Source organism: Coregonus clupeaformis, chromosome 3, assembly GCF_020615455.1.
Source record: "Coregonus clupeaformis isolate EN_2021a chromosome 3, ASM2061545v1, whole genome shotgun sequence".
NCBI lineage: Eukaryota > Metazoa > Chordata > Actinopteri > Salmoniformes > Salmonidae > Coregonus > Coregonus clupeaformis.
The window spans coordinates 23081118-23108592 of NC_059194.1; the positions used below are offsets into that span (position 1 = coordinate 23081118).

Here is a 27475-nt window from a genome sequence, read left to right on the forward strand (position 1 = left end):
AACTGAGCGTGTGTGTGTGTCTCACCCAGTAGGGGTCTCCGTGCAGGGATCCCACCATGACGACGAAGAGGGGCTGCTGCAGCAGGGCGATCACAGCACTGATCATCGACTGCAGCCCAATCAGAGTTCCAAATTGGTTAGAGGGGTACCTGTGAGAGAATGGGCAATTATTTCTCAAGTCAATTTCTGTATGTAAAGATGAGGAAGTTGAGTACTTACACAGCAGCATATAGGCCGCCACAGCAGGAGTGGATGAACCCTCTGACCACGGTGTGGAGGATGAAGGTCAGGATCTACAGAGAGAGGGAAGGAGTGTGTTGACATTTGGATGTGGGGAGGGTGTATGTGCATTTGTGTGTGTTTGTTAACGAACGAACGAGCGAAAATGTGTGTGTGTGTACCTGGAGCGGCAGGTTGTCTATCAGACAGCACACTCCGAACAACAGCAGAAGCAGATTGGTGAATATGAAGGCTCTCATGGCATTAGTGATTTTCTGGATCTTTTTGTCTCTAGTTGGCCCGTCTGCTGGTCTGTGTGGGTTTGGACAGGGACAATGAGATAAGACATCCACCTCACCTCTTACTTCCATTCAGCTCACCCCGCCCCCCTCTCTCTCTTTCTCACACCTCTTCTCTGTCTCTGTGTCTTTTCTGGTCTCATCCACACACTCTTTCATCCTCCAGTCCATGATGTAGCCAATCAGAGGACAGGTGACCAGGCAGAGCAGCTGCAGGGTGCCGAAGATGGACGAGTAGAAACTCACTGGAGAGACACACATTTAGACACTGTGAGAAAGACCCAGTGGTAGGATTTTACAGTGAGGAGGGAACAAGTCAGAACTGATTGTTCTTGCCCAGAGTGAGGCTTTTTATTTGCAAGTGAAGATAATAATAGCTGGCGTACAGGTATTAACAAGAAAAAAATACTGGATCAAATCGCGCTCTTTAAACATAACCCAGCAGCATGCCAACATGTTCCCTGTCCGACAAACAAGTGGCAGGTGCTTAAATACAAATGCTCAAAATGCAACAGCCAATGAGAACCAATTTCACATCAGGATACTTGAATTTCGATATACACATCCTCGGATGATAACGTGAATAACCTTAAGAACACCATGCGCTCGAACGCACCCCAATTGCCCATCAATTCTCTGAACATGAAATGAACAGAACCCTCTTTAATCACAGAGGAAAACAAGGTAACCATTTACATTTCTAAAGATTCACCTTAACGTTTCACTTGCTAAACATGATCACATTATGAACTTCTGATCGGTACATACATGACAAGAAAGAAAGAAAGAAAGAGAACAATTTTACCGGGAGACGCACAACAGTATGTTTCGGCTCCAAACTCTAACTCCTTAGGCTATGTTTCTCTTCTTTAACAGGTGATCAGCAACAATAAAGACATCGAAATCCATCGCTAATCTCACATTATTACAATAAATAGTGATTCTCATACACAGTAAATCATTGTCAGTGTCTGGTTATTCATAATATCTTTAGATCAAGTGATGGAGGACATGGGACGATCATCACACACTCATACACACGACAAGGACACACACTTTCACCAGGAGACATTTCTCACCTTTCTTCTCTGCCTCGACAATCAACTCAGAAGCTAAGGAAAGAAAGGACAGGTCAACTTGATTAGAACACATTTACATGGAGGGAATAGGGGCCAATCATGATAGTGTGTTGGTTTGTCAGTTGATTGTCAGTTGATTTGGTTTGTCAGTTGACTGTCATGGTCTGGTTTGTCAGTTGACTGCCAGTTGATTTGGTTTGTCAGCTGACTGTCATGGTCTGGTTTGTCAGTTGACTGCCAGTTGATTTGGTTTGTCAGCTGACTGTCATGGTCTGGTTTGTCAGTTGACTGCCAGTTGATTTGGTTTGTCAGCTGACTGTCATGGTCTGGTTTGTCAGTTGACTGTCAGTTGATTTAGTTTGTCAGTTGACTGTCCGTTGATTTGGTTTGTCAGTTGACTGTCAGTTGATTTGGTTTGTCAGTTGACTGTCATGGTCTGGTTTGTCAGTTGACTGCCAGTTGATTTGGTTTGTCAGCTGACTGTCATGGTCTGGTTTGTCAGTTGACTGCCAGTTGATTTGGTTTGTCAGCTGACTGTCATGGTCTGGTTTGTCAGTTGACTGCCAGTTGATTTGGTTTGTCAGCTGACTGTCATGGTCTGGTTTGTCAGTTGACTGTCAGTTGATTTAGTTTGTCAGTTGACTGTCCGTTGATTTGGTTTGTCAGTTGACTGTCAGTTGATTTGGTTTGTCAGTTGACTGTCATGGTCTGGTTTGTCAGTTGACTATCAGTTAGTTTGGTTTGTCAGTTGACTGTCATGGTCTGGTTGGTCAGTAGACTGTCATTAGTTTGGTTTGTCAGTTGACTGTCTTGGTCTGGTTTGTCAGTTGGTGTGGTTTGTTAGTTACTCACAGTGAGGGTTGCCGTGGGTGACGAGGAACTCCAGCATCTTGTTCATGGCACCCATATAGAAAATGATCCTGAGCTGGGTCATCCCCATGGTAACCAGACTCCACAGGAAGATGGGCGAGAACACCGACCTACGGAGCGGGATGGTGTCTGAGAGAGAGAGAGAGAGAGATGGGCAGACAGTTAATATGGGATGGTGTCTGAGAGAGAGAGCGAGAGAGATGGGCAGACAGTTAATATGGGATGGTGTCTGAGAGAGAGAGCGAGAGAGATGGGCAGACAGTTAATATGGGATGGTGTCTGAGAGAGAGAGAGAGCGAGAGAGATGGGCAGACAGTTAATATGGGATGGTGTCTGATAGAGAGAGATGGGCAGACAGTTAATATGGGATGGTGTCTGAGAGGGATGGACAGACAGTTAATATGGGATGGTGTCTGAGAGAGATGGGCAGACAGTTAATATGGGATGTGTTTGTGAGCAAGAGCAGCGTTCTGTTTTCAGGTGTGTGTTCTGGACTCACTTTGTGTTACGGCTGGGAGTTTCTCAGTGGAGTGTTTCAGGTCTCCTTTTGGGTCTCCATTCTTCTGATTCAAACTCTCCCCCACGCCCTTATGGTCTCCAGACACATCAGTCGACGCTAACTTCTTACTGAGGAGGAAAATAAAGAAAGTTGTTTATTTCCTTTGCTTATCCTTATGTTGCATTTCAGTATGGTAACCTGATCATGTTTTCGCATATCTGTATTGTTCTAGCATTGTGGAAGTGTTAGAATAATAATATTATAATGGCCATTCTTTTTTACTCAGTGCTCTGACGTTGTAGTAATGTTGTTTTAGTGTTGTACTGACCTGTAGTTGACCTCGTCAGGAGTGGGGAAGGCCTCCACTGGCCAGTTGAAGAAACAGTTGAGGAAGACGAAGCCTGCTAGACCCGACCACACCCACATGATCACCCGGAACGACACGCCTGCATCATAGATCAGCTTAGAGAGGGAGGGAGAGAACATGGGGTGTTATTAGTAGAGAAAAGTATAAATATTTTAGGCTTACTGTGGACACTTCAACGACTTCTTCACATAACATATGAAGGCTGAACATGTATTCTATTTGTATGAGTGATACGAGGCAACGGTAACAAATGTGCGTCCATCTCTGATGACATCATCATGTTTACCTTTACTCCAGGGAAGGTGACGGCAGAGGAGGCGTAGGAGCCAATCATCAGAGACATGATGGTGGAGCTCAGACTGCCAAACATGTTGGGTAGCTGGAGGGAGAAAGGGTTGGGGAACAGGGGATGAGGAAGAAAGAGAGAGGGATACATTTATGAACAGTCTCAAACATCGATAATTTGACCACAATCAATACGCACTGATACAATATGAGAACAGACACACTGCATTAGGAAAGTATTGACTGAGTGCATTAGGAGTGCAGTAATGCAAGCTCACCAACAGAGGGCACAAAGTTATTCAGTAAAATATAAACCCAGCACACGTTTACTACAGTATCTACCGAACCACTTTGGCAAAGGAAGTATTATCATACTGAAAATACTTCTTATCATTTAATCAAGTTAATAATAGACATTTCATAAAGGCAGAACGATTGAAGCATAATTACAAACAAAAAAATTGAGACACAATGCCATTCATTAAGAGTACTGTTCATGAGCTGGGCCATTCTCAGCACAGACTTTCTCTACTTTTCAACCAACCATCAGCCATGTGATTAACCATCCATCAGCCATGTGATTAACGACAATGCTCTGTACATTCTCTGGAATTATACAATGGGGTGGGTCTAATTCTGAATGCTGATTGGTTAAAACCGCATTCCAGCCGGTGTCTATTCCACAAGTTACCACGGGCTATATCTATGACGTTAAAATGCCTATTTATAATAATAATAATATGCCATTTACTCTGTTCCATCTGACTGCACAATCCACTGTCTCATCAGCCCAGCCAGGCACTTTATAAACATGATCTCCACTATCTAGACATTATCTCACATTTCTTTCAGACTAACATTTAGTTTTCAACAGCAGATATTTGTATAAACCTTGCTGTCTGTCTCTCCGACATTTGCAACATTGTTTCAATATTCAAATTCGATCTCCCATAGTAATGAACGTGTCGGGAGTCGGGACGAGACAGACAGGCAGTTAGCGTTTCTCAGCCAGTCGAAATCATTAATCAGGTGGCATCATTTTTATGGATATTACAAAGAAATGTAAATTGAAAAAAGGTAAAACGAAATGAAGTGCAGCTAGTTTGCAGTCTATCCAGCTTCAGTTTGAAGTGATTGTGTTACTGTTGCTGTGTTGTTGGCTAGCTCCTCTGAACAACAGTGTCCTGACGAGTGAGCACATTTTCTATACCAGGTGAAATCACGCCTCATTAGCTCATTGTTATGGATGTATCCAAATAAATTAAGTAACATTTTTAATGAAAATATGTCAATCAATATTTGAATATGTAGGGAACCAGTTCTATAAAAGTTTTTATGTCCTCGAAGCCGGCGTTTGGAGGAAATATTGGCATGGTTTGCCGGCCCTCGACGAAATATGTCCTCCAAACACCAGCGTCTTGGGCATTATCACTTAAATCATGGATTCCCAAATTCATTCTCCCATTTAACCATAATAGTTTCCCACAAAGTTCCCATTATTTTCACTCTCTCTCTCTCTCTCTGCTCTGTGTTCCTTGATTAAAAGTGATGATCATTGTGATTATTAGTAGTAATTACAGAGACACCTTGCAGCACTGATGAGTGCTCAGCAAAGGGGAACTTAATGTTAGTTTCAACAAGTCAAGACTTGCTATTTGCATAAGTGAATCTCTGGGAATTTACGGAACACTAGACTTGAGGACATTTTTACACAATGTTTTGTTTCCTAGAGCAGTACTTGTGCTGACAAAGTGAAACGTGACATGGTGAGCGATGGAAAGTTGTGGTGTTTTTGTCACCCTCTGACAGCGTCAGCTGGCACCAGGTTGGTATGTAGCTAGATCCTAGAGGTCACCTTGGGGTCATGTCAGAGGAGTCAGGTCTGACACAACAACAGGCTGGCAAGCACAGGCGGTTGGTGCCACCTTAATTGGGGAGGACAGGCTCGTGGTAATGGCTGGAGCGGAATTGGTGGAATGGTATCAAACACATGGTTTCCATGTGTTTGATGCCATTCCATTCGCTCCATTCTGGCAATTATTATGAGCCATCCTGCCAGCGAGCACACTGTAAAACTGTTCCTGGCCATGTTCCGACATGGCACTGGACTAGTAAAAGACACCTGACACACCCGTCCTCATTGATGGGTTCCTAGAAGGCAAATATTTCACATCCTGGCGCAGACAATGTGTAACACTACAGATATACCAGGATGATCTCTGGCGGATTTTGGGAATGCTAGCGAGAGGAGCCATGTGCTAAAAACACACAGAGAAGTTTGTATCTCTTACAAATGTCAAAGTAAAGTTAGTATAGCCATGTTAAATGCCAGTCTTGACGTTTGCCTGTTGGACTGTAACTGTACAGCACAGTGAGACTGAGAGCGTCTTGGCGTCTGTGTGTGTGTGTGTGCAGGAGGCGATATTCCCACCGGTTCTCTGACAGGAGCCTAGAAAGCACACATTTAACGCATGTCCTTCAAGCACGTGTGTGACTTCCCTGTTTGGCCAGCCAGGGTCAGTGGAAACGTGAGTTTAGGAGAGAGGAATGACCCAGGTGGTTTTACAGTCAGGTACATGGGAATTACTGGAAATGTTACACGGATATGAAAATACATTCTAGGATTGATGGAAAAGCACATCTGTGAAAAGTGTGTGACGACTGACGAGTGAGAAAGCAAATGAGTCTGAGAGAAACAGAGAGAAACAAAGAGAAAGAGAAGGGGGAGAAAGATGGAGTGAGCGAGACAAAACGTGTACTTGAGTCGATGTTAGGGTCCCTAAAGAAGGAGCCCATACAGCTGTAGGCCTCCTCTCTCTCTCCAGAGTTTACATTTTACATTTACATTTTAGTCATTTAGCAGACGCTCTTATCCAGAGCGACTTACAGGAGCAATTAGGGTTAAGTGCCTTGCTCAAGGGCACATTTACGTCATTTAGCAGACGCTCTTATCCAGAGCGACTCACAAATTGGTGCATTCACCCTATAGCCAGTGGGATAACCACTTTACACATTTTTTTTTGGGGGGTAGAAGGATTACTTTATCCTATCCCAGGTATTCCTTAAAGAGGTGGGGTTTCAAATGTCTCCGGAAGGTGGTGAGTGACTCCGCTGTCCTGGCGTCGTGAGGGAGCTTGTTCCACCATTGGGGTGCCAGAGCAGCGAACAGTTTTGACTGGGCTGAGCGGGAACTATGCTTCCGCAGAGGAAGGGGAGCCAGCAGGCCAGAGGTGGATGAACGCAATGCCCTCGTTTGGGTGTAGGGACTGATCAGAGCCCGAAGGTACAGAGGTGCCGTTCCCCTCACTGCTCCATAGGCAAGCACTCAGCCATGGTTTACAGGAAGCACTAAACCATGGCTGATTAGTACTCTCTTCCTCTCTAAGGGCTCGGACACACCAATAGTGGTTGCCTGCTGAGAGTACTTTGCGAACCGAGTGCAAACCGATTTTACATGTAGAATCGCACAAAAAATGTTGGCAGTCAGAGGTCAAAAGCGCACTGAATGATCGGTAGACGAATGGGAGATCCACATTCGGTTCGATGTATGCCACCCTTAACTGTCTTACACCCCCTTCTGTAGGCCCAGGAGGTTTTCCTGGCCAAATTACCTTACCAAGAAATACTCTGGGCCCGAGTTACAGGCTTTAAGTAAGGTCCAGTTTTCAAACCCCTCTCTGTCTCATCTGCCCTCTCTCTTTCTCAGATCCACATCTGTCTGTCTGCCACCTGTCTGTATGTCTCGCTCAAGACACAGGGGGAAGGGAGGGATGTGGCTGTTGCCATGGAATATCGTAAAATGGAACAGCTAAGCACCAATCACCTCAGCCTCAGTAGAGCCTCATAGACCACTTAAATAAGGCCAGGAGGTTTTCCTGACCAAGAACAACTCCAGGCCCTAGTTATAGACTAGTGTTTTCCTGGTCAATTCCTACTCTCATACCATGAAATGCCAATTGTCCACCAGCCAATCCTAAACACAACCGTAGCCTTTCACACTCCTACCTGTATATGGGTTGAAAGTGGCAGTTTTGGATAAACGGATAAACGCCTAAATTGGAACACAGTGGCTGTACAGTAACATTCTATACATTACATCAGAGCTCTGTCTCTGCGCTTCACAGCGCTGTATGGGTTTTGACTGACAGCCATTCTGAACTTGAGTACCTCGTGGGACAAGAAGTTGCCCCCATCCCTCCTGCTAATTACTGTTGTCATAATACCAGATTTTCCTTGGCAAAAATAAAAACACGAAGCAGACTTCACTCTATGGTCCTTTGAAACCTACTTTTGTAAAATAGTGTGTTATAGCTTGTTAAATACACAAATGCGACTCTGGGTGACAACATAAGGCAGTTGTTTTCCAACATTAGGACAACAACAAAAAATTGTCCGCTTCATGTTTGGTTTCCTTTGCTTCCTTACTTCTAAGTATCATGATACTGGTATAGTGACAACACTACCGCTAATTGGGCAACTTTAGCTAATTTTTTGTTGTCTGTGTGAGGGAAATGCTGTAAATTAAGAGGACTCTATGTACTTTGAAAGATGAGTCCATATCATAAAACCCATGTCATATACAGGGTCAACGTTCATGATCACTATGTTTGATGTACAGTTACAAGATGACATGGCGTCATACTAGGTTGTTCTGAACAGACTGAGCCTATTTGTCTATTGAAGAAAAGTTGCTACGGCACAAGCACCTGAATGCACTCATTACTCCTTTCTATGCGCACCAAAATGACAATCTGCTTCTCTGAATTGCCTTGTGAAAGCCTAACACTATAATATCATATTTTATAACTTAGCTAGTCATGTTGGCATTAGAACAAGCCTTCAAATCATGCCCACCTGACTCAGATTGCGTAAACAACAACAGTAATTGTGTGATTGCGGGGATGAAGGTTTTTGTTCCAACCAAACCAACTACAAGTGTGCTTGCTCTAGTTTCTCAACGGCACAGCTAGGAGAGCTAAGAAAAAGTACCTTATAGTTGAAGACTCTTCTTTGAGTCATAAAAGTGCATTGAAATTACTTAGGAACTGTGCACACCCTTGTCATTTTTGTCTTATGTTGCACCTACCCCACATTTTCCAGGAATATGCTTATCATGTTACTGAATGTATCCAGAGTATTTTCAGATTTCCCGTACAGTAAATGTAAAATGCACATCAAATCAACAGTATAATGTTTGGATTCAGTCTTGTGTCAGGTGAACTGTTGTGTCCTCACCTTTTGGTGTAATAATTTTCACATAATCTCCAAACTGTTCCCTTTCAATTACTATCATCGTTATCAAATCAAATCTGATTGGTCACATGCGCCGAATACAACAGGTGTACAGTGCATTCGGAAAGTATTTAGACCCCTTCACTTTTACAGCCTTATTCTAAAATGGATTAAAAAAAACAAAAATCTCATTAATCTACACACAATACCCAATAATGAAAAAGCAAAAGCAGGTTGTTAGAAATGTTTTTTTATAAAAATAAATTTAAAAAAACGGAAATATCACATTTACATAAGTATTCAGACCCTTTACTCAGTACTTTGTTGAAACACCTTTGGCAGCAATTACAGCCTCAAGTCTTCTTGGGTATGACGCTACAAGCTTGGCACACCTGTATTTGGGGAGTTTCTCCCATTCTTCTCTGCAGATCCTCTCAAGCTCTGTCAGGTTGGATGGGGAGCGTCGCTGCACAGCTATTTTCAGGTCTCTCCAGAGATGTTCGATCGGGTTCAAGTCCAGGTTCTGGCTGGGCCACTCAAGGACATTCAGGGACTTGTCCCGAAGCCACTCCTGCGTTGTCTTGGCTGTGTGCTTAGGGTCGTTGTCCTGTTGGAAGGTAAACCTTCGCCCCAGTCTGAGGTCCTGAGCGCTCTGGAGCAGGTTTTCATCAAGGATCTCGCTGTACTTTACTCCGTTCATCTTTCCCTTGATCCTGACTAGTCTCCCAGTCCCTGCCGCTGAAAAACATCCCCACAGCATGATGCTGCCACCACCATGCTTCACCGTAGGGATGGTGCCAGGTTTCCTCCAGACGTGACGGTTGGCATTCAGGCCAAAGAGTTCAATCTTGGTTTCATCAGACCAGAGAATCTTGTTTCTCATGGTCTGAGAGTCCTTTAGGTGCCTTTTGGCAAACTCCAAGCGGGCTGTCATGTGCTTTTTACTGAGGAGTGACTTCCGTCTGGCCACTCTACCATAAAGGCCTGATTGGTGGAGTGCTGCAGAGATGGTTGTCCTTCTGGAAGATTCTCCCATCTCCACAGAGGAACAATGGACCTCTGTCAGAGTGACCATCGGGTCTTGGTCACATCCCTGAGCCAAGATCCTTCTCCCAGCTCTAGGAAGAGTCTTGGTGGTTCCAAACTTCTTCCATTTAAGAATGATGGAGGCCACTGTGTTCTTGGGGACCTTCTGCAGACATTTTTTGGTACCCTTCACCAGATCTGTGCCGCGATACAAACCTGTCTCGGAGCTCTATGGACAATTCCTTCGATCTCATGGCTGTGTTTTTTCTCTGACATGCACTGTCAACTGTGGGACCTGCTACTCTCTGTTTATTATCTATGCATAGTCACTTTAACTCTACCTACATGTACATATTACCTAAATTACCTAAACTAACCTGTGCCCCCACACATTGACTCTGTACCGGTACCCACTGTATATAGCCTCGTTACTGTTATTTTACTGTTGCTCTTGAATATTTTTTAGGTATCTATTTTTTACTTAACACTTATTTTTCTTAAAACTGCATTGTTGGTTAAGGGCTTGTAAGTAACATCAAACATAGTGAACAAGTATTTGATACAGTGCCGATTTTGCAGGTTTTCCTACTTACAAAGCATGTAGAGGTCTGTAATTTTTTATCATAGGTACACTTCAACTGTGAGAGACGGAATCTAAAACAAAAATCCAGAAAATCATATTGTATGATTTTTAAGTAATTAATTTGCATTTTATTGCATGACATATGTATTTGATACATCAGAAAAGCAGAACTTAATATTTGGTACAGAAACCTTTGTTTGCAATTACAGAGATCATACGTTTCCTGTAGGTCTTGACCAGGTTTGCACACACTGCAGCAGGGATTTTGGCCCACTCCTCCATACAGACCTTCTCCAGATCCTTCAGGTTTCGGGGCTGTCGCTGGGCAATACGGACTTTCAGCTCCCTCCAAAGATTTTCTATTGGGTTCAGGTCTGGAGACTGGCTAGGCCACTCCAGGACCTTGAGATGCTTCTTACGGAGCCCCTCCTTAGTTGCCCTGGCTGTGTGTTTCGGGTTGTTGTCATGCTGGAAGACCCAGCCACGACCCATCTTCAATGCTCTTACTGAGGGAAGGAGGTTGTTGGCCAAGATCTCGTGATACATGGCCCCATCCATCCTCCCCCATCCATCCTCCCCTCAATATGGTGCAGTCGTCCTGTCCCCTTTGCAGAAAAGCATCCCCAAAGAATGATGTTTCCACCTCCATGCTTCACGGTTGGGATGGTGTTCTTGGGGTTGTACTCATCCTTCTTCTTCCTCCAAACACGGCGAGTGGAGTTTAGACCAAAAAGCTCTATTTCTGTCTCATCAGACCACATGACCTTCTCCAATTCCTCCTCTGGATCATCCAGATGGTCATTGGCAAACTTCAGACGGGCCTGGACATGCGCTGGCTTGAGCAGGGGGACCTTTACGTGCGCTGCAGGATTTTAATCCATGACGGCGTAGTATGTTACTAATGGTTTTCTTTGAGACTGTGGTCCCAGCTCTCTTCAGGTCATTGACCAGGTCCTGCCGTGTAGTTCTGGGCTGATCCCTCACCTTCCTCATGATCATTGATGCCCCACGAGGTGAGATCTTGCATGGAGCCCCAAACCGAGGTTGATTGACCGTCATCTTGAACTTCTTCCATTTTCTAATAATTGCGCCAACAGTTGTTGCCTTCTCACCAAGCTGCTTGCCTATTGTCCTGTAGCCCATCCCAGCCTTGTGCAGGTCTACAATTGCATCCCTGATGTCCTTACACAGCTCTCTGGTCTTGGCCATTGTGGAGAGGTTGGAGTCTGTTTGATTGAGTGTGTGGACAGGTGTCTTTTATACAGGTAATGAGTTCAAACAGGTGCAGTTAATACAGGTAATGAGTGGAGAACAGGAGGGCTTCTTAAAGAAAAACTAATAGGTCTGTGAGAGCCGGAATTCTTACTGGTTGGTAGGTGATCAAATACTTATGTCATGCAATAAAATGCAAATTAATTACTTAAAAATCATACAATGTGATTTTCTGGATTTTTGTTTTAGATTCCGTCTCTCACAGTTGAAGTGTAGCTATGATAAAAATTACAGACCTCTACATGCTTTGTAAGTAGGAAAACCTGCAAAATCGGCAGTGTATCAAATACTTGTTCTCCCCACTGTATATACTGAGATCATGTGACACTTAGATTACACACAGGTGGACTTTATTTAACTAATTATGTGACTTCTGGAGGTAATTGGTTGCACCAGATCTTATTTAGGGTCTCCATAGCAAATATATTTTTTATAACTATTTTGTGTATGTCCATTACATGAAATCCAAATAAAAATCCATTTAAATTACAGGTTGTAATGCAACTGTCACGATCGTTGATGAACGGGTCAGACCAAGGTGCAGCGTGGTATGCGTACATGTTTAATTAAGAAGTAAGCGGACTCCGGCCGCAAAACCTGACTAATTAGGGGAGGGTCCGGGTGGGCATCTATCCTCGGTGGCGGCTCCGGCTCCGGCGCGATGCCTCCCCTCTCAGTCCTCCCACGATGCACCAAGCCCTGTCTGGACCCTGGTGTGGGAGCTCTCGATCCTGGAGAGTGGCTGACATCTGGTCCCGGCTCGGCAGTCCTCCCGTGATGCACCAAGTCCTGTCTGGACCCTGGTGTGGGAGCCCTCGACCCTGGAGAGGGACTGATGTCAGGTTCCGGCACGGCAGTCCTCCCGCGATGCACCAAGCCCTGTCTGGACCCTGGTGTGGGAGGCCCCGACCCTGGAGAGGGGTTAATGTCTGGCTCCGGCTCGGACCCCGGTGGAGCGGATGGCTCCGGCATGGGGGAAGAGCAGATAACCGGAGCTGGACTTGACACTGGTGGAGCACCGGACTGGAGCAGCTGACCGGAGCTGGACTAGGCAACGGTGGAGCGGACTGCTCTGGCACAGGAGTGGAGCAGCTAACCGGAGCTGGACTAGGCACCGGTAGAGCGGACTGCTCTGGCACTAGCCGTACCGGGCTGGGAACACGCACCACTGGTCTGGTGCGAGGAGCAGGCACGGGCCATACCGGACTGGAGACACGCACCACTGGTCTGGTGCGAGGAGCAGGCACGGGCCGTGCCAGGCTGAAGACACGCACCACTGGTTTGGTGCGAGGAGCAGGCACGGGCCTTACCGGTCTGTGAAGGCGCACTGACGGCACAGTGCGTAAAGCCGGCGCAATAAACAGCAAGTAGCAGCAACGTAAAAAAACGGGGGGTCAATGCAAATAGTCCGGGTAGCCATTTGATTAACTGTTCAATTTTTAGGGCCTTCCTCTGATACCGCCTGGTACAGAGGTCCTGGATAGCAGGAAGCTTGGCCCCAGTGATGTACTGGGCAGTACGCACTACCCTCTGTAGCGCCTTGCGGTCGGATGCCAAAGCAGTTGCCATACCAGGCGGTGATGCAAGCAAGCAGTGTGCCTTTACAATCTAATGTCCCTAAATAAATCTAATGTTCCTAAATACATTTAATGTCCTAAATCAAGCCGCATGACATTACATCTATCTAGCCATGATGCTGAGAATATGTGGTCTGAATCCAATGTAGGTTTCGTCTGTAAAGTTCACAATAAAACAGAGTTAAGCGTTACATGTTGAATGGCAATCCCCTGTGCTCTACTAGAAAAACAATGGCATCAGGATAGAACGGAGAGTTTATACAACAAACCAAACTGAAGTGACCTCTCTCATTAGGCCAAAAACATTACAACCACAACAACATGGGCAGTGTTGCCTCTACAACCACTCAAAGAGAAGGGCTGTTTATGTCTGCGTGTGTCCTTTTGCCCCAGTCCTTGCGCCCCAGTCCTTGTGCCCCAGTGCTGACATATGTTGTAACAACAACACCCTTGTGAAACCCAGTCCACGCTGCTCCAGCCCAGCCCAGTTGGGGAACAGAGACTCATCATGGACCGGGGTTAGAGAGAGACAAATGGAGAGGAGTGAATGCCAGTGTCTATACAGATTGATAGTGTGTGTGTGTGTGTTTGTGTGTGTGTGTGTGTGTGTGTGGAACGCTATACCACTGAGAAGAAGGGGTGGGGTAGCAGGAGGACACAACTCCTCATGCCGAACAGTGTGTGTGCATTCTCCCTGGGTTTATTAGAGTTTGTGCCAAACTATGTGGGTGGCCCCAGGGTTGTGAGTGTGATAGAGAGAGAAAGGACAACAGGTCGTTTGATGCGTGTGCTAGCATGCAGCATGTATTCGTTTGTGAGCGTGATTGAAGGGGTGTGTGAATGTTTTGGACTGAGTGTTAGAGTAAATATAGCTACACGAAGAGAGGGTGCTTAACTGGTCTGTTGTCTAAAGCCAGGAGAAAGGTCAGGGGTTACAGGATTACCTGAGGTCAACAGTACCTGACTAGACCTCTCCCAGTCTGTTTTGTGGTCTTTTGTCTATGTGCTCCCATAAGGTTTCTGTGTGAGGACACACACATGGGGATCGAGGCTGTTCCGTGTTTGTTTCTTGATTTTTCCAGCTGACTAATATCAGCTAGAACAGAGAGAGTAAGATAAGAACTGCGGAAAAAGGGAGAGGGAGGAAGGGGAGGTAGAGAGAGAGAGAGAGAGAGAGGGGGTAGAGAGAGAGAGAGGGGGTAGAGAGAGGGTAGAGTGTGCCCTTGTGTGTTTTGGGTAAAGGTGGGTGGTCGGAGCTGAGAGGAGGGTGTGTGACAAGTCAGGACTTGTGAGTAGAGAGAGAGAGAGGGGGTAGAGAGAGAGCGAGGGGGTAGAGAGAGGGTAGAGTGTGCCCTTGTGTGTTTTGGGTAAAGGTGGGTGGGCGGAGCTGAGAGGAGGGTGTGTGACAAGTCAGGACTTGTGAGTAGAGAGAGAGAGAGGGGGTAGAGAGAGGGTAGAGTGTGCCCTTGTGTGTTTTGGGTAAAGGTGGGTGGGCGGAGCTGAGAGGAGGGTGTGTGACAAGTCAGGACTTGTGATTGGTGGAGGCACAAGTGGGAAAATTTCCATCTGGGAAAAGGCATGTGCAACTCAGGCGCTGACATACCCTCAAACACACACCCACATAAACAATTCAATTTCACATCCATAAACACTAAAAGCTACCCTCCCTCAACACCTGTCGGTGACTAACATATGGTAACACAGGCCTACAGTACAGTAATTATAACACACACACAGGTTGCCCCAGATTAACACAGGCAAGGTGCCCCATGTCATATGACGTACACACACCACATCACACCCACGCAAACAACTGCCTTCCAGACACATCACTCTGTCCTCTCAGGTCTATGACGCTAACCACCCCATATTACTCAACAATCAATACTGGGAAATTCATCTGTGCCGCAAAAACACCTTGTTGGCCCATCATACAAACAGGACAAAACTGAATGATATTGGTTTTTCAGTGATATGGGGAGCCAACATTCAGTAATCAAGGTCTTCAAGGACAACAGTGTTTGCTGCTTTTTTGATCCAAGGTAAACAGATGTGAGGATTTGCTGTTTTAGAGCAAATACTGACTAATGCGAGGGACAAACAGACCAGATGGACTGGAGGTGTCACTAGTCTCTCTGTTTGTGTGTGTGTTTGTCTCACCGTGAGGGAGGTGAAGGTCAAGCAGATTCCTCCGAAGCCGTTGAAGGAGAGGGCCAGAAAGATGAGAGCAGAGAGCCCTGGAGAGAGAAGAGGAGATAGAGGAGTTAAAGGAATAATCCACCAAAAAACGATATTTTAGTATTTTTTGCATTAGTCCACTGTTGATACAGTCCCAAAATGTTTTGTATGTCAGTGTGTTTTAAATATATAGGATTTTCAAGTAACTTGACACATCATGATGATGATGTGTTTTGCAAGTCACACTTTGCTTCTTGAAAGTCACATTTCTTGAAAACTTGATTGCTGACATGCAAAACATTTTGGGACTGTATCAACAGTGGACTAATGAAACAAATACCAAAATATAGGTTTGGAGTGGATTATTTCTTTAAACACTGTTGACTAGGTGTATTGTCTAAAGCAAGGGTCTCCAAACTATTCTAGCATGAGAGCTACTTTTAAAAAATGTAACATGTCGGGGGCAATATTGGCGGAAATTAATTGGCAGATATTGTGTTACATTTGGCTTTTTAAGCCAATATTGACTAACCAGGGGTGGGATAATGTCAATATGGCTTTGCCTGGATAGTAGCTGGGAGCTTTATGTTTATGACAGTTTGCGATGGAACACATTAAAAAATGCATGTACTTTCAGAATTGATTGGCGAGCTACTCATAGGTGGGCTGTGAGCTACTGGTAGCTAGTGATCAACCTGTTGGAGACTCCAGGTCTACAGGTATCGACAAGTGACAGCATGTGTGTGTGTGTCTGTGTTTGTGCGTGCGTGCGTGTGTTGGGGATAATGTCTGTCACTTACGATGAGGATCGTACGCTGATATTGACATCATGGCACAAGACAGACCAAAACAAAAACTGCAGAAAAAGAAAGTTTCATTTTTAGATGGACATCCAGAACTAAAAAATACATTATTATACATTCATTAGCAAATAACAACAGTCAATGTCAAGACAAGGAGGGAGATGAGAGAGGTGTACTAGTGAAATCTCTCTCTCTATTTACTATTTTCTCTCCCTCTCTCTTTTTTGCCGGAAGAGATTCCAACGAGGTTCTCCTGTCTGTAATTACAGCGTTCACACACCTCCTTTGTCTGTTATACATTCCTCATTACTCATACCTCCGCTATGCTACACATAAAACACACATACAGGAACTCAATGACACGTGTACAGTAAACCAGCGAGTCTCAACTGGTGGGAGGTTTTGAATGGGTGGCGAATCTTAACCCCCCCTTTTATTTTATTTTATAAAAAATACTCCAGTCTGAACTTAAATGACTCAAACCAGGTATAAAGTGTGTAGAAATGATAATGAACCTATATTTAAATCTCAGTATTTTCAATGTAGAGTTATTAGCAGCGCTATTTAGCAGATTTTGTTGATTTTAGTCAGCTTAACATTCTTCATCAAGAATATGGGCAAAATGGAATTATTGACACTGAAAAAGGTGGGACTGTTGTTCCCTTGTCATATAATTGGTACATTTAATATCAATAAAGTGTCACGCCCTGGCTCTGGGGACTCTAAAATGTTGAGCCAGGGTGTGTAAAGTCTATGTGTTTTGTTCTAGGTTTCACACTCTAGTATTGTTGTTCTATGTTGGCCAGTGTGGTTCTCAATCAGAGGCAACGTGATTCAGCTGTTGCTTGTTGTCTCTGATTGAGAACCATACGTTAGCAGCCTGTTTCCCCACAGAGTTTGTGGGATCTTGTTTCTAGTCTGTTGGGTTAGACCGTGAACTGTCACGTTTTCGTTTTGTTGTTTTGATCATGTCTCTAATAAAGAGTATGTTTGCCTGCAACGCTGCGCCTTGGTCCTCATCTCTGTTCGACGATCGTGACAGAAGATCCCACCAGAACTGGACCAAGCAGCGGGTCGAGGAGCCATCGCCAGGGAAATCCCTAGCGGAGATCCAGCGCCTCCTCGACTGGGTCAAGCCGGGTGAGGAAGAGAGGGGCTTGACGTGGAGGCAGAAGGGCGAAAGGCTGGCGAGAAGCATGGAGACCTGGTCCACGGGTAGGAGTGAAGCCCATAAATTTTTTAGGGGGGGGCTAACGCCGTGGACGACGGGGCAGCAGGAGGCCGCCAGGTTACGGGAGTCACTGGTCACCAGGGGGAAGGAGGATGTAGAGGCACGGCGAGAGGTACTGGCGTGTGTTGCCAGTCCGGTCCGGCCTGTTCCTGATCCCCACGTAGGGCCAGTGGTGTGTGTTCCCAGTACGGTCCGGCCTGTTCCTGCCACTCGCACCAAGTCTACGGTGCGCGTCGCCAGCTCGGCCCGGCCTGTTCCTGCTCCCCGCACCAGGTCTGTGGTGCGCGTCGCCAGCCCAGTCCGGCCCATTCCTGCTCCCCGCACCAAGTCAGTGGTGCGTTTCGTCAGCCCTGTCCGGCCCGTTCCTGCTCCCCGCACCAAGTCAGTGGTGCGTTTCGTCAGCCCTGTCCGGCCCGTTCCTGCTCCCCGCACAAGTTAGTGGTGCGCGTCGTCAGCCCGGTCCGGCCCATTCCTGCTCCCCGCACCAAGTCAGTGGTGCGTTTGCGTCAGCCCAGCTCAGCCCGTTCCTGCTCCCCGCACCAAGTCAGTGGTGCGCCCCGTCAGCCCGGCACGTCCCGTTCCTGCTCCCCGCACCAAGTCAGTGGTGCGCCCGTCAGCCCGGTCCGGCCCGCTCCTGCTCCCCGCACCAAGTCAGTGGTGCGTTTTCGTCAGCCCGGCTCGGCCCGCTCCTGCTCCCCACACCAAGCCAGTGGTGTGCGTCGTCCAGTCCGGCACGGCCCGTGCCTGTTCCACCGGTGGCTGGTCCGGCACCGGTCAGATGCTTCACGCCGGAGCTAGAGCAATCCGCTCCACCAGTGTGCAGTCCAGCTCCGGCCAGCGGGGCCAGACCGGACCAGGGGTACTGTGGGGGGTTGGAGAGGGAGCGGGGTTCAGGCCCGGAGCCGGATCCGCCGCCTAAGCGGAGTGCCCACCCGGTCCCTCCCCTGTGGTATTTGGTGGGCGCGGTCGGAGTCCGCGCCTTTAGGGGGGGTACTGTCACGCCCTGGCTCTGGGGACTCTAATATGTTGAGCCAGGGTGTGTAAAGTCTATGTGTTTTGTTCTAGGTTTCACACTCTAGTATTGTTGTTCTATGTTGGCCAGTGTGGTTCTCAATCAGAGGCAACGTGATTCAGCTGTTGCTTGTTGTCTCTGATTGAGAACCATACTTTAGCAGCCTGTTTCCCCACAGAGTTTGTGGGATCTTGTTTCTAGTCTGTTGGGTTAGACCGTGAACTGTCACGTTTTCGTTTTGTTGTTTTGATCGTGTCTCTAATAAAGAGTATGTTTGCCTGCAACGCTGCGCCTTGGTCCTCATCTCTGTTCGACGATCGTGACATAAAGCATTACAAATAGTTTTCCAGATTGCAATGCAAATATCGCGACTGAACAAACTGGTTCAATTTGGGTCCCAAGGCAAAACCAGTTGAGAACCACTCCCTTAAACACACACACAAAGACAAACACACACAAAGCCCCACCCATGTTCACTGAGGCGACACAAAATACTAAATGCCCCTGGTATAACCTGTTCCCCTTCACAAGTATCGATGTGTTTCTGAGCATAATCTGACTTCCTCTGCCTCTAAGCCAGGGGTGTCAAACTCATTTTAGCTCAGGGGCCACATGGAGGAAAATCTATTCCCAAGTGGGTCGGACCGGAAAAATCATGGTATATATAACTTAAAAACAACAACTTTTTTAATACGATCAACATACAACATAAAGCTGGAGCCTGAGGACAGTGTGTCCAAAATAGTACAAGCACAACATCACTATTAATCATAAAACACGTCAAGTTTATTTGAAAATTCTAAAGAAAAAGAACACACAAACACACAATGCCTCAGTGATTAACAGAACTGTTTCACAGATCACAGAACTATATCAGGGTGTCATTTCTCAGGCAGAAATATAGATAAAAATAATGAAATCCTGTTCCCCAAACAAGTGCAAGAACCACAGAGTCAAGAATAGGTTAAATATACAAATAAAATAAAATCAATTAAAAACAATAGTACATCAACATAAAAACATATAAACATAAAGCTGGAGCCTGAGGACAGTGTCCAAAAGCACAACATCACTATTAATCATAAAACACCTCAAGTTATTTGAAAGGTCTGAGGACAAAGAACACATAAACACACAATGCCTCAGTGATTAACAGAACTGTTTCACAGATCACAGAACTATATCAGGGTGTCATTTCTCAGGCAGAAATGTAGATAAAAATAATTAAATCCTGTTCCCCAAACAAGTGCAAGAACCACAGAGTCAAGAATAGGTTAAATATACAAATAAAATAAAATCAATTAAAAACAATAGCACATCAACATAAAAACATATAAACATAAAGCTGGAGCCTGAGGACAGTGTCCAAAAGCACAACATCACTATTAATCATAAAACACCTCAAGTTATTTGAAAGTTCTGAGGACAAAGAACACACAAACACACAATGCCTCAGTGATTCACATACGTATATCACAGATCACAGAACTATATCAGGGTGTCATTTCTCAGGCAGAAATGTAGATAAAAATAATGAAATCCTGTTCCCCAAACAAGTGCAAGAACCACAGAGTCAAGAATAGGTTAAATATACAAATAAAATAAAAACAATTAAAAACAATAGCACATCAACATAAAAACATATAAACATAAAGCTGGAGCCTGAGGACAGTGTCCAAAAGCACAACATCACTATTAATCATAAAACACCTCAAGTTATTTGAAAGTTCTGAGGACAAAGAACACACAAATACACAATGCCTCAGTGATTCACAGAAGTATATCACAGATCACAGAACTATATCAAGGTGTCATTTCTCAGGCAGAAATGTAGATAAAAATAATGAAATCCTGTTCCCCAAACAAGTGCAAGAACCACAGAGTCAAGAATAGGTTAAATATACAAATAAAATAAAATCAATTAAAAACAATAGCACATCAACATAAAAACATATAAACATAAATCTGAAAGCGTTGCTCAAACTCCCGTAACAGTCCCGTTATTTTATCTTTGAACCGCTTCATGTCTGCCACATGTTGGGTCACGCACACATTTTTCAGACAGGGGAAGTGAGCTGCATCACCACCGGCAAGTTGCGTCTCCCACAATGACAGCTTCAACTTGAAAGAACGTATGCTGTCATAATACTGCGTGACAACTTTGTTGCGCCCTTGCAGCTGTTTGTTCAAGTTATTCAGGTGCTCTGTAACATCCACCATAAATGCAAGGTCCTGCATCCATTCTGCGGAATGAAATTCTAACACTGGTTTGCCCTTTTCTTCCATGAACTGTTCAATTTCTTCTCGTAAATCAAAGAAACGCCTCAGCACCTCGGCTTAACCATCTTACCTCAGTGTGGTATGGCAGGCCATAGATGTGGTCTTTCTCTCTGAGAAGGCTGTCAAACTGACGGTGATTCAGGCTTCTGGATCGGATGAAATTAACAGTTTGGATGACCACCTTCATGACGTTATCCATCTTTAATGACTTGCAACACAAAGCCTCCTGGTGCAAAATACAGTGAAAAGTCAAAAATCACGTCCTCCATTTGCAGATTGCACTTTCTCTCTGAACTTTGTCACAACGCCTGCTTTTTTCCCGATCATTGAGGGCGCACCATCTGTAGCCAGGCTGACAGCGCGGGACCAGTCCACTCCGACCCTGTCCAGCGCGCCCGACGAGTGCGGTAAAAATATCAGCTGCTGTCGTTGTATCTGTCATCGGCACCAACTCCACGAACTCCTCGGTGACGGTCAATGTGTCATCAACTCCCGCGGATGAAAATGGCCAGTTGTGCAACATCTGTAATGTCCGTGCTTTCATCAATTGCAACCGAAAACGCAATAAATGACTTTACTTTTTGCTTCAACTGGCTGTCCAAATCCACTGAAAGATCGGAAATCCTGTCTGCAACTGTGTTTCTTGTCAGGCTGATATTTGCAAAAGCCTGCCGCTTTTCAGGGCACACAATCTCCGCTGCCTTCATCATGCATGTTTTTACAAATTCACCCTCACTAAATGGTTTTGAAGCCACTGCGATTTCATTAGCAATGAGGTAGCTAGCTTTCACTGCAGCGTCACTGATGTCTCGGCTGTGAGTAAACACAGACTGCTGTTTCTTCAGACCCGCCAACAGTTCATTCACCTTCTCTCATCTCCGCTGTCCTTGAAAGTTGTCATATTTGTCGGCATGAAGACTCACATAGTGGCGACGAAGGTTATATTCTTTTAGCACTGCAACATGCTCTGAACACACCAAACATACAGCTTTCCCATTCAATTCCGGGAATAAATAGGATTACCATTTTTCTTGGAACACTCTGCACTCTGCGTCCACTTTTCTCTTTTTTGACAGAGACATATTGGGGCAATGAGGGTGCCAAAGCACATAATGTTAAAAGTAGAAGCCGTAATAAATATCGCGGGCAAAACAAAGTAGCTCATTGGCTGCACGTGCTTGACCTACTTGCTCTGCCCCGGTATAAACAGTTTGCTTGCTTAACACAATTGCGCCATCCAGTGGACGCAATTGGAACAGCAGTTTATTTTATTGAAAAATTGCAGCGCATTTTTATACTTTACAAAATTATTTTTATTTTTTTATTTTTTTATTTTTTTTGTTCAAAATCATCTCGCGGGCCGGATTAAACCCGTTTGCGGGCCTGATCCGGCCCGCGGGCCGGACGTTTGACACCCCTGCTCTAAGCAGTCTGACATTAACTTTTTGGCCTTTACCACTATTTCCCATTCCACATTTTTTGGGGACTGCCTAGCGGTTAAGAGCGTTGAGCCAGTGACCAAAAGGTTGCTGGTTTGAATCCCCGAGCCGACTAGGTGAAAAATATGTCAACGTGCACTTGAGCAAGGCACTTAACCATAATTGCTCCTGTAAGTCGCTCTGGATAAGAGCATCTGCTAAATGACTAAAATGTTAATTGCCGGCTGATGGGCCATCAACGGGCTTACCATTGTATTCAAACTGATTGGGTAGTTTAGGCCCCCGGAGACGACCGCCGCCCCAACAGTAACGTATACTCTTTTACAGAATAGTGTAGGTTAACACCAAGGATAAACCAATATCACGATATGCCTTGCTCATATCAATATCAAATGATATCGATATCATATTGAATTATCGCAATTGGTACCAACCACTAGTTAATTAACCAATAAGCCACGAGGGGGTGTGGTATATGGCCAATATACCATGGCTAAGGGCTGTTCTTAGGCAATGACGCAACGTGGAATGCCTGGATACAGCCGTTAGCCGTGGTATATTGGCCATATACCACAAACCCCCAAGGTGCCTTGTTGCTATTAGAAACTGGTTACCAACGTAATTAGAGCAGTAAAACTAAATGTTTTATCATACCCGTGGTATACGGTCTGATATACCACGGCTGTCAGCCAATCAGCATTCAGGGCTCGAACCACATAGTTTATATGTTATACAATTACCTTCCGAGGAGGCGTAGTGGGCGCGGGCCATACTTGTCCATGAGGATGCCCAGAGGTAGGGTGGCAGCGCTGAGGAGGAAGGAGCCAATGGTGAAGCCCAGGTTGAGCATCTCCTCTTGGTCCACACAGCTCACCCAGATACCACTCTCCCAGGAAGTCAGGTTGCCCATCGCCAGTAAGTGGGCCATCGTGTCGTTCTCTATGGGAGAGAGAGAGAGTGGGAGAGATGGAACGGTTACCGCTCATCCCTGATAACAGTGTATGCTGAGGAAGAGTGTGTGCGTGCATGCATCAGTGGAGGCTGCTGAGGGGAGGACGGCTCATAATAATGGCTTGAACAGAGCGAATGGAATGGCATCAAACCATGTCTTTCATGTATTTGATACCATTCCGCTCCAGCCATTACCACGAGCCCGTCCTCCCCAATTAAGGTACCACCAACCTCCTGTGGCGTGTATGTACAGTGCATTCAGAAAGTATTCAGACCCCTTGACTTTTTCCACATTTTGTTACGTTACAGCCTTATTCTAAAATTGATTTTAAAAAATCTCTCATTAATCTACACACAATACTCCATAATGACAAAGTGAAAACAGGTTTTTATATATTTTTGCAAATGTATTTAAAATTAAAAACAGAAATACCTTATTTACATAAGTATTCAGACCCTTTGCTATGAGACTCGAAATTGAGCTCAGGTGCATCCTGTTTCCATTGATCATCCTTGAGATGTTTCTACAAATTGATTGGAGTCCACCTGTGGTAAATTCAATTGATTGGACATGATTTGTAAAGGCACACACCTGTCTATATAAGATCCCACAGTTGACAGTGCATGTCAGAGCAAAAACCAAGCCATGAGGTCGAAGAAATTGTCCGTAGAGCTCCGAGACAGGATTGTGTGGAGGCACAGATCTGGTGAAGGGTACCAAAAAATGTCTGCAGCATTGAAGATCCCCAAGAACACAATGGCTTCCATCATTCTTAAATGGAAGAAGTTTGGAACCACCAAGACTCTTCCTAGAGCTGGCTGCCCGGCTTAACTGAGAAATCGGGGGAGAAGGGCCTTGGTCAGGGAGGTGACCAAGAACCCGATGGTCACTCTGACAGTGCTCCAGTTCCTCTGTGGAGATTGGAGAACCTTCCAGAAGGACAACCATCTCTGCAGCACTCCACCAATCAGGCCTTTATGGTAGAGTGGCCAGACAGAAGCCACTCGTCAGTAAAAAGCACATGACAGCCCGCTTGGAGTTTGCCAAAAGGCACCTAAAGACTCTCAGACCATGAGAAACAAGATTCTCTGGTCTGATGAAACCAAGATTGAACTCCTTGGCCTGAATACCAAGCGTCACGTCTGGAGGAACCCTGGCACCATCCCTACGGTGAAGCATGGTGGTGGCAGCATCATGCTGTGGGGATGTTTTTCAGCGGCAGGGACTGGGAGACAAGTCAGGATCGAGGGAAAGATGAATGGAGCAAAGTACAGAGAGATCCTTGATGAAAACCTGCTCCAGAGCGCTCAGGACCTCAGACTGGGGCGAAGGTTCACCTTCCAACAGGACAACAACCCTAAGCACACAGCCAAGACAACGCAGGGGTGACTTCGGGACAAGTCTCTGAATGTCCTTGAGTGGCCCAGCCAGAGCCCGGACTTGAACCCGATCAAACATCTCTGGTGTTTGTGTGTATGAGTATCAGGGTTTCCGTTAGGAAAATGTGGCGCCGGACATTTGACCGGCAACATTTTAATTTACCGGACATTCAAGAAATTTACCGGACCCATATCTATTGCTTGCTTAACCTGATTAAGGCGTCCACCCACGGTTCTCAGAATGACAGAAATCACATGTAGTTTATGCTAATTCATCTTAACAGAACATGCAACTCAGACGCAACAGCATCTGTCATTCTTACCGAATTCTGATGAGCAATTTGAAGATGTTAGAATACATAGGCGGCAAGTCCATAAGGCTAGGGGAAGTAAATTGAATTAAATAGCCAAAATTATATAGCCTAATTAGCTTACTCCTGCCTATACAGAAATAACATCATTTAAAATAGGCTACTAGATCAGAAAGAATGATTTAGCCACAGAGGATTATTAGCTTCTTTTTAAAAAAAACTGTGGATTGTTTTAAATCGCATAGCCTAGAGTCGGAAGGGCCCGCAATTTGGGCAGAGCATGTGGCAAATACCAAATAGATGATTATTGAGTTGCGATTGTCAGAGAAAAGCAGAGAGACAGCCAGGCATATCGCAACATTTCAAAATACAATCGCGGAAAAACAGTTTGGGAAAAAATTATATATTACTGTAAAGAGAAGACAATGAAAAGACTCCAATCTGTCTTTAAGTTATAACAATTTTCAACTTTATTGATCAAAAAGTATCTTACTGGCACCAGCGGAGAACATCGGCCATATCCCCAGCGAGTGTGCATATTCACTGTCTTTATCATTGGGACAGTGCCACTTTTGTTTGTTTTTGGACTATAATCTCCACTTCCAGGTTGTTTTTGTGTCTCTTCTTTTCGTGGGCTTAATATATGGATCAGACAACGTCAGACAAACATCTGAGTAGGCTACTCTGCAATTTTGTCGTATTAAAAAAATATTCTGCTAATGTCTCCAGTCATATCAAGTGTAGTAGAATTGCATGAAATGTGTTTATACAGTGAGGGAAAAAAGTATTTGATCCCCTGCTGATTTTGTACGTTTGCCCACTGACAAAGACATGATCAGTCTATAATTTTAATTGTAGGTTTATTTGAACAGTGAGAGACGGAATAAAAACAAAAAAATCCAGAAAAACGCATGTAAAAAATGTTAGAAATTGATTTGCATTTTAATGAGGGAAATAAGTATTTGACCCCTCTGCAAAACATGACTTAGTACTTGGTGGCAAAACCCTTGTTGGCAATCACAGAGGTCAGACATTTCTTGTTGTTGGCCACCAGGTTTGCACACATCTCAGGAGGGATTTTGTTCCACTCCTCTTTGCAGATCTTCTCCAAGTCTTCTCCAAGCCACTCCAGGACCTTAATGTGCTTCTTCTTGAGCCACTCCTTTGTTGCCTTGGCCATGTGTTTTGGGTCATTGTCATGCTGGAATACCCATCCACGACCCATTTTCAATGCCCTGGCTGAGGGAAGGAGGTTTTCACCCAAGATTTGACGGTACATGGCCCCGTCCATCGTCCCTTTGATGTGGTGAAGTTGTCCTGTCCCCTTAGCAGAAAAACACCCCCAAAGCATAATGTTTCCACCTCCATGTTTGACGGTGGGGATGGTATTCTTGGGGTCATAGGCAGCATTCCTCCTCCTCCAAACACGGCGAGTTGAGTTGATGCCAAAGAGCTCGTTTTGGTCTCATCTGACCACAACACTTTCACCCAGTTCTCCTCTGAATCATTCAGATGTTCATTGGCAAACTTCAGACGGCCCTGTATATGTGCTTTCTTGAGCAGGGGGACCTTGCGGGCGCTGCAGGATTTCAGTCCTTCACGGCGTAGTGTGTTACCAATTGTTTTCTTGATGACTATGGTCCCAGCTGCCTTGAGATCATTGACAAGATCCTCCCGTGTAGTTCTGGGCTGATTCCTCACCATTCTCATGATCATTCAACTCCATGAGGTGAGATCTTGCATGGAGCCCCAGGCCGAGGGAGATTGACATTCCTTTTGTGTTTCTTCCATTTGCGAATAATCGCACCAACTGTTGTCACCTTCTCACCAAGCTGCTTGGCGATGGTCTTGTAGCCCATTCCAGCCTTGTGTAGGTCTACAATCTTGTCCCTGACATCCTTGGAGAGCTCTTTGGTCTTGGCCATGGTGGAGAGTTTGGAATCTGATTGATTGATTGCTTCTGTGGACAGGTGTCTTTTATACAGATAACAAACTGAGATTAGGAGCATTCCCTTTAAGAGTGTGCTCCTAATCTCAGCTCGTTAGCTGTATAAAAGACACCTGGGAGCCAGAAATCTTTCTGATTGAGAGCGGGTCAAATACTTATTTCCCTCATTAAAATGCAAATCAATTTATAACATTTTGACATGCGTTTTTCTGGATTGTTTTGTTGTTATTCTGTCTCTCACTGTTCAAATAAACCTACCATTAAAATGATAGACTGATCATTTCTTTGTCAGTGGGCAAACGTACAAAATCAGCAGGGGATCAAATACTTTTTTCCCTCACTGTAAAAGGCCAGCATTTTCCTGTGCAAAGAAAGAAGAAATGTAGGCTATCTGATATAGCCTAGGGCTACTCTACGCCACTATGCGCTGCATTGAACAGTATTTTTTCTCCAATCTAATCATCATCAGCTTCCCCAAACTTGAATCCCACGTGCCGCCTAAGTTAGAATTACTGCCCACATTTACTTTTCCTCAGCCAACAAGACGAGTAACGAACAGCAAAATCACTAGCCTATGTCAATCTACTATCCCCCATAGTAGAAAAGTTTACCTATTCTATTGGTCAGCTTGTCG

At 45.1% G+C, this 27475-nt stretch overlaps 1 protein-coding gene across 2 annotated transcripts in view; it reads right to left on the reverse strand.

Moving 5' to 3' along the window:
* LOC121542253 (large neutral amino acids transporter small subunit 3) overlaps nt 1-27475 on the reverse strand; it is a 36832-nt gene that overhangs the window by 1474 nt on the left and 7883 nt on the right. For both annotated transcript variants that reach the window (XM_041851697.2, XM_041851696.2), the window contains exons 3-14: nt 22992-23190; nt 16287-16342; nt 15469-15545; nt 3620-3712; nt 3295-3428; nt 2967-3094; nt 2450-2596; nt 1598-1630; nt 628-763; nt 402-531; nt 220-293; nt 26-149 (exon numbers count right to left, since the gene is read on the reverse strand). In XM_041851697.2, the coding sequence (XP_041707631.1) occupies nt 26-149; nt 220-293; nt 402-531; nt 628-763; nt 1598-1630; nt 2450-2596; nt 2967-3094; nt 3295-3428; nt 3620-3712; nt 15469-15545; nt 16287-16342; nt 22992-23190 (1331 nt within the window). The remainder of the gene's footprint in view (nt 1-25; nt 150-219; nt 294-401; nt 532-627; nt 764-1597; nt 1631-2449; nt 2597-2966; nt 3095-3294; nt 3429-3619; nt 3713-15468; nt 15546-16286; nt 16343-22991; nt 23191-27475) is intronic.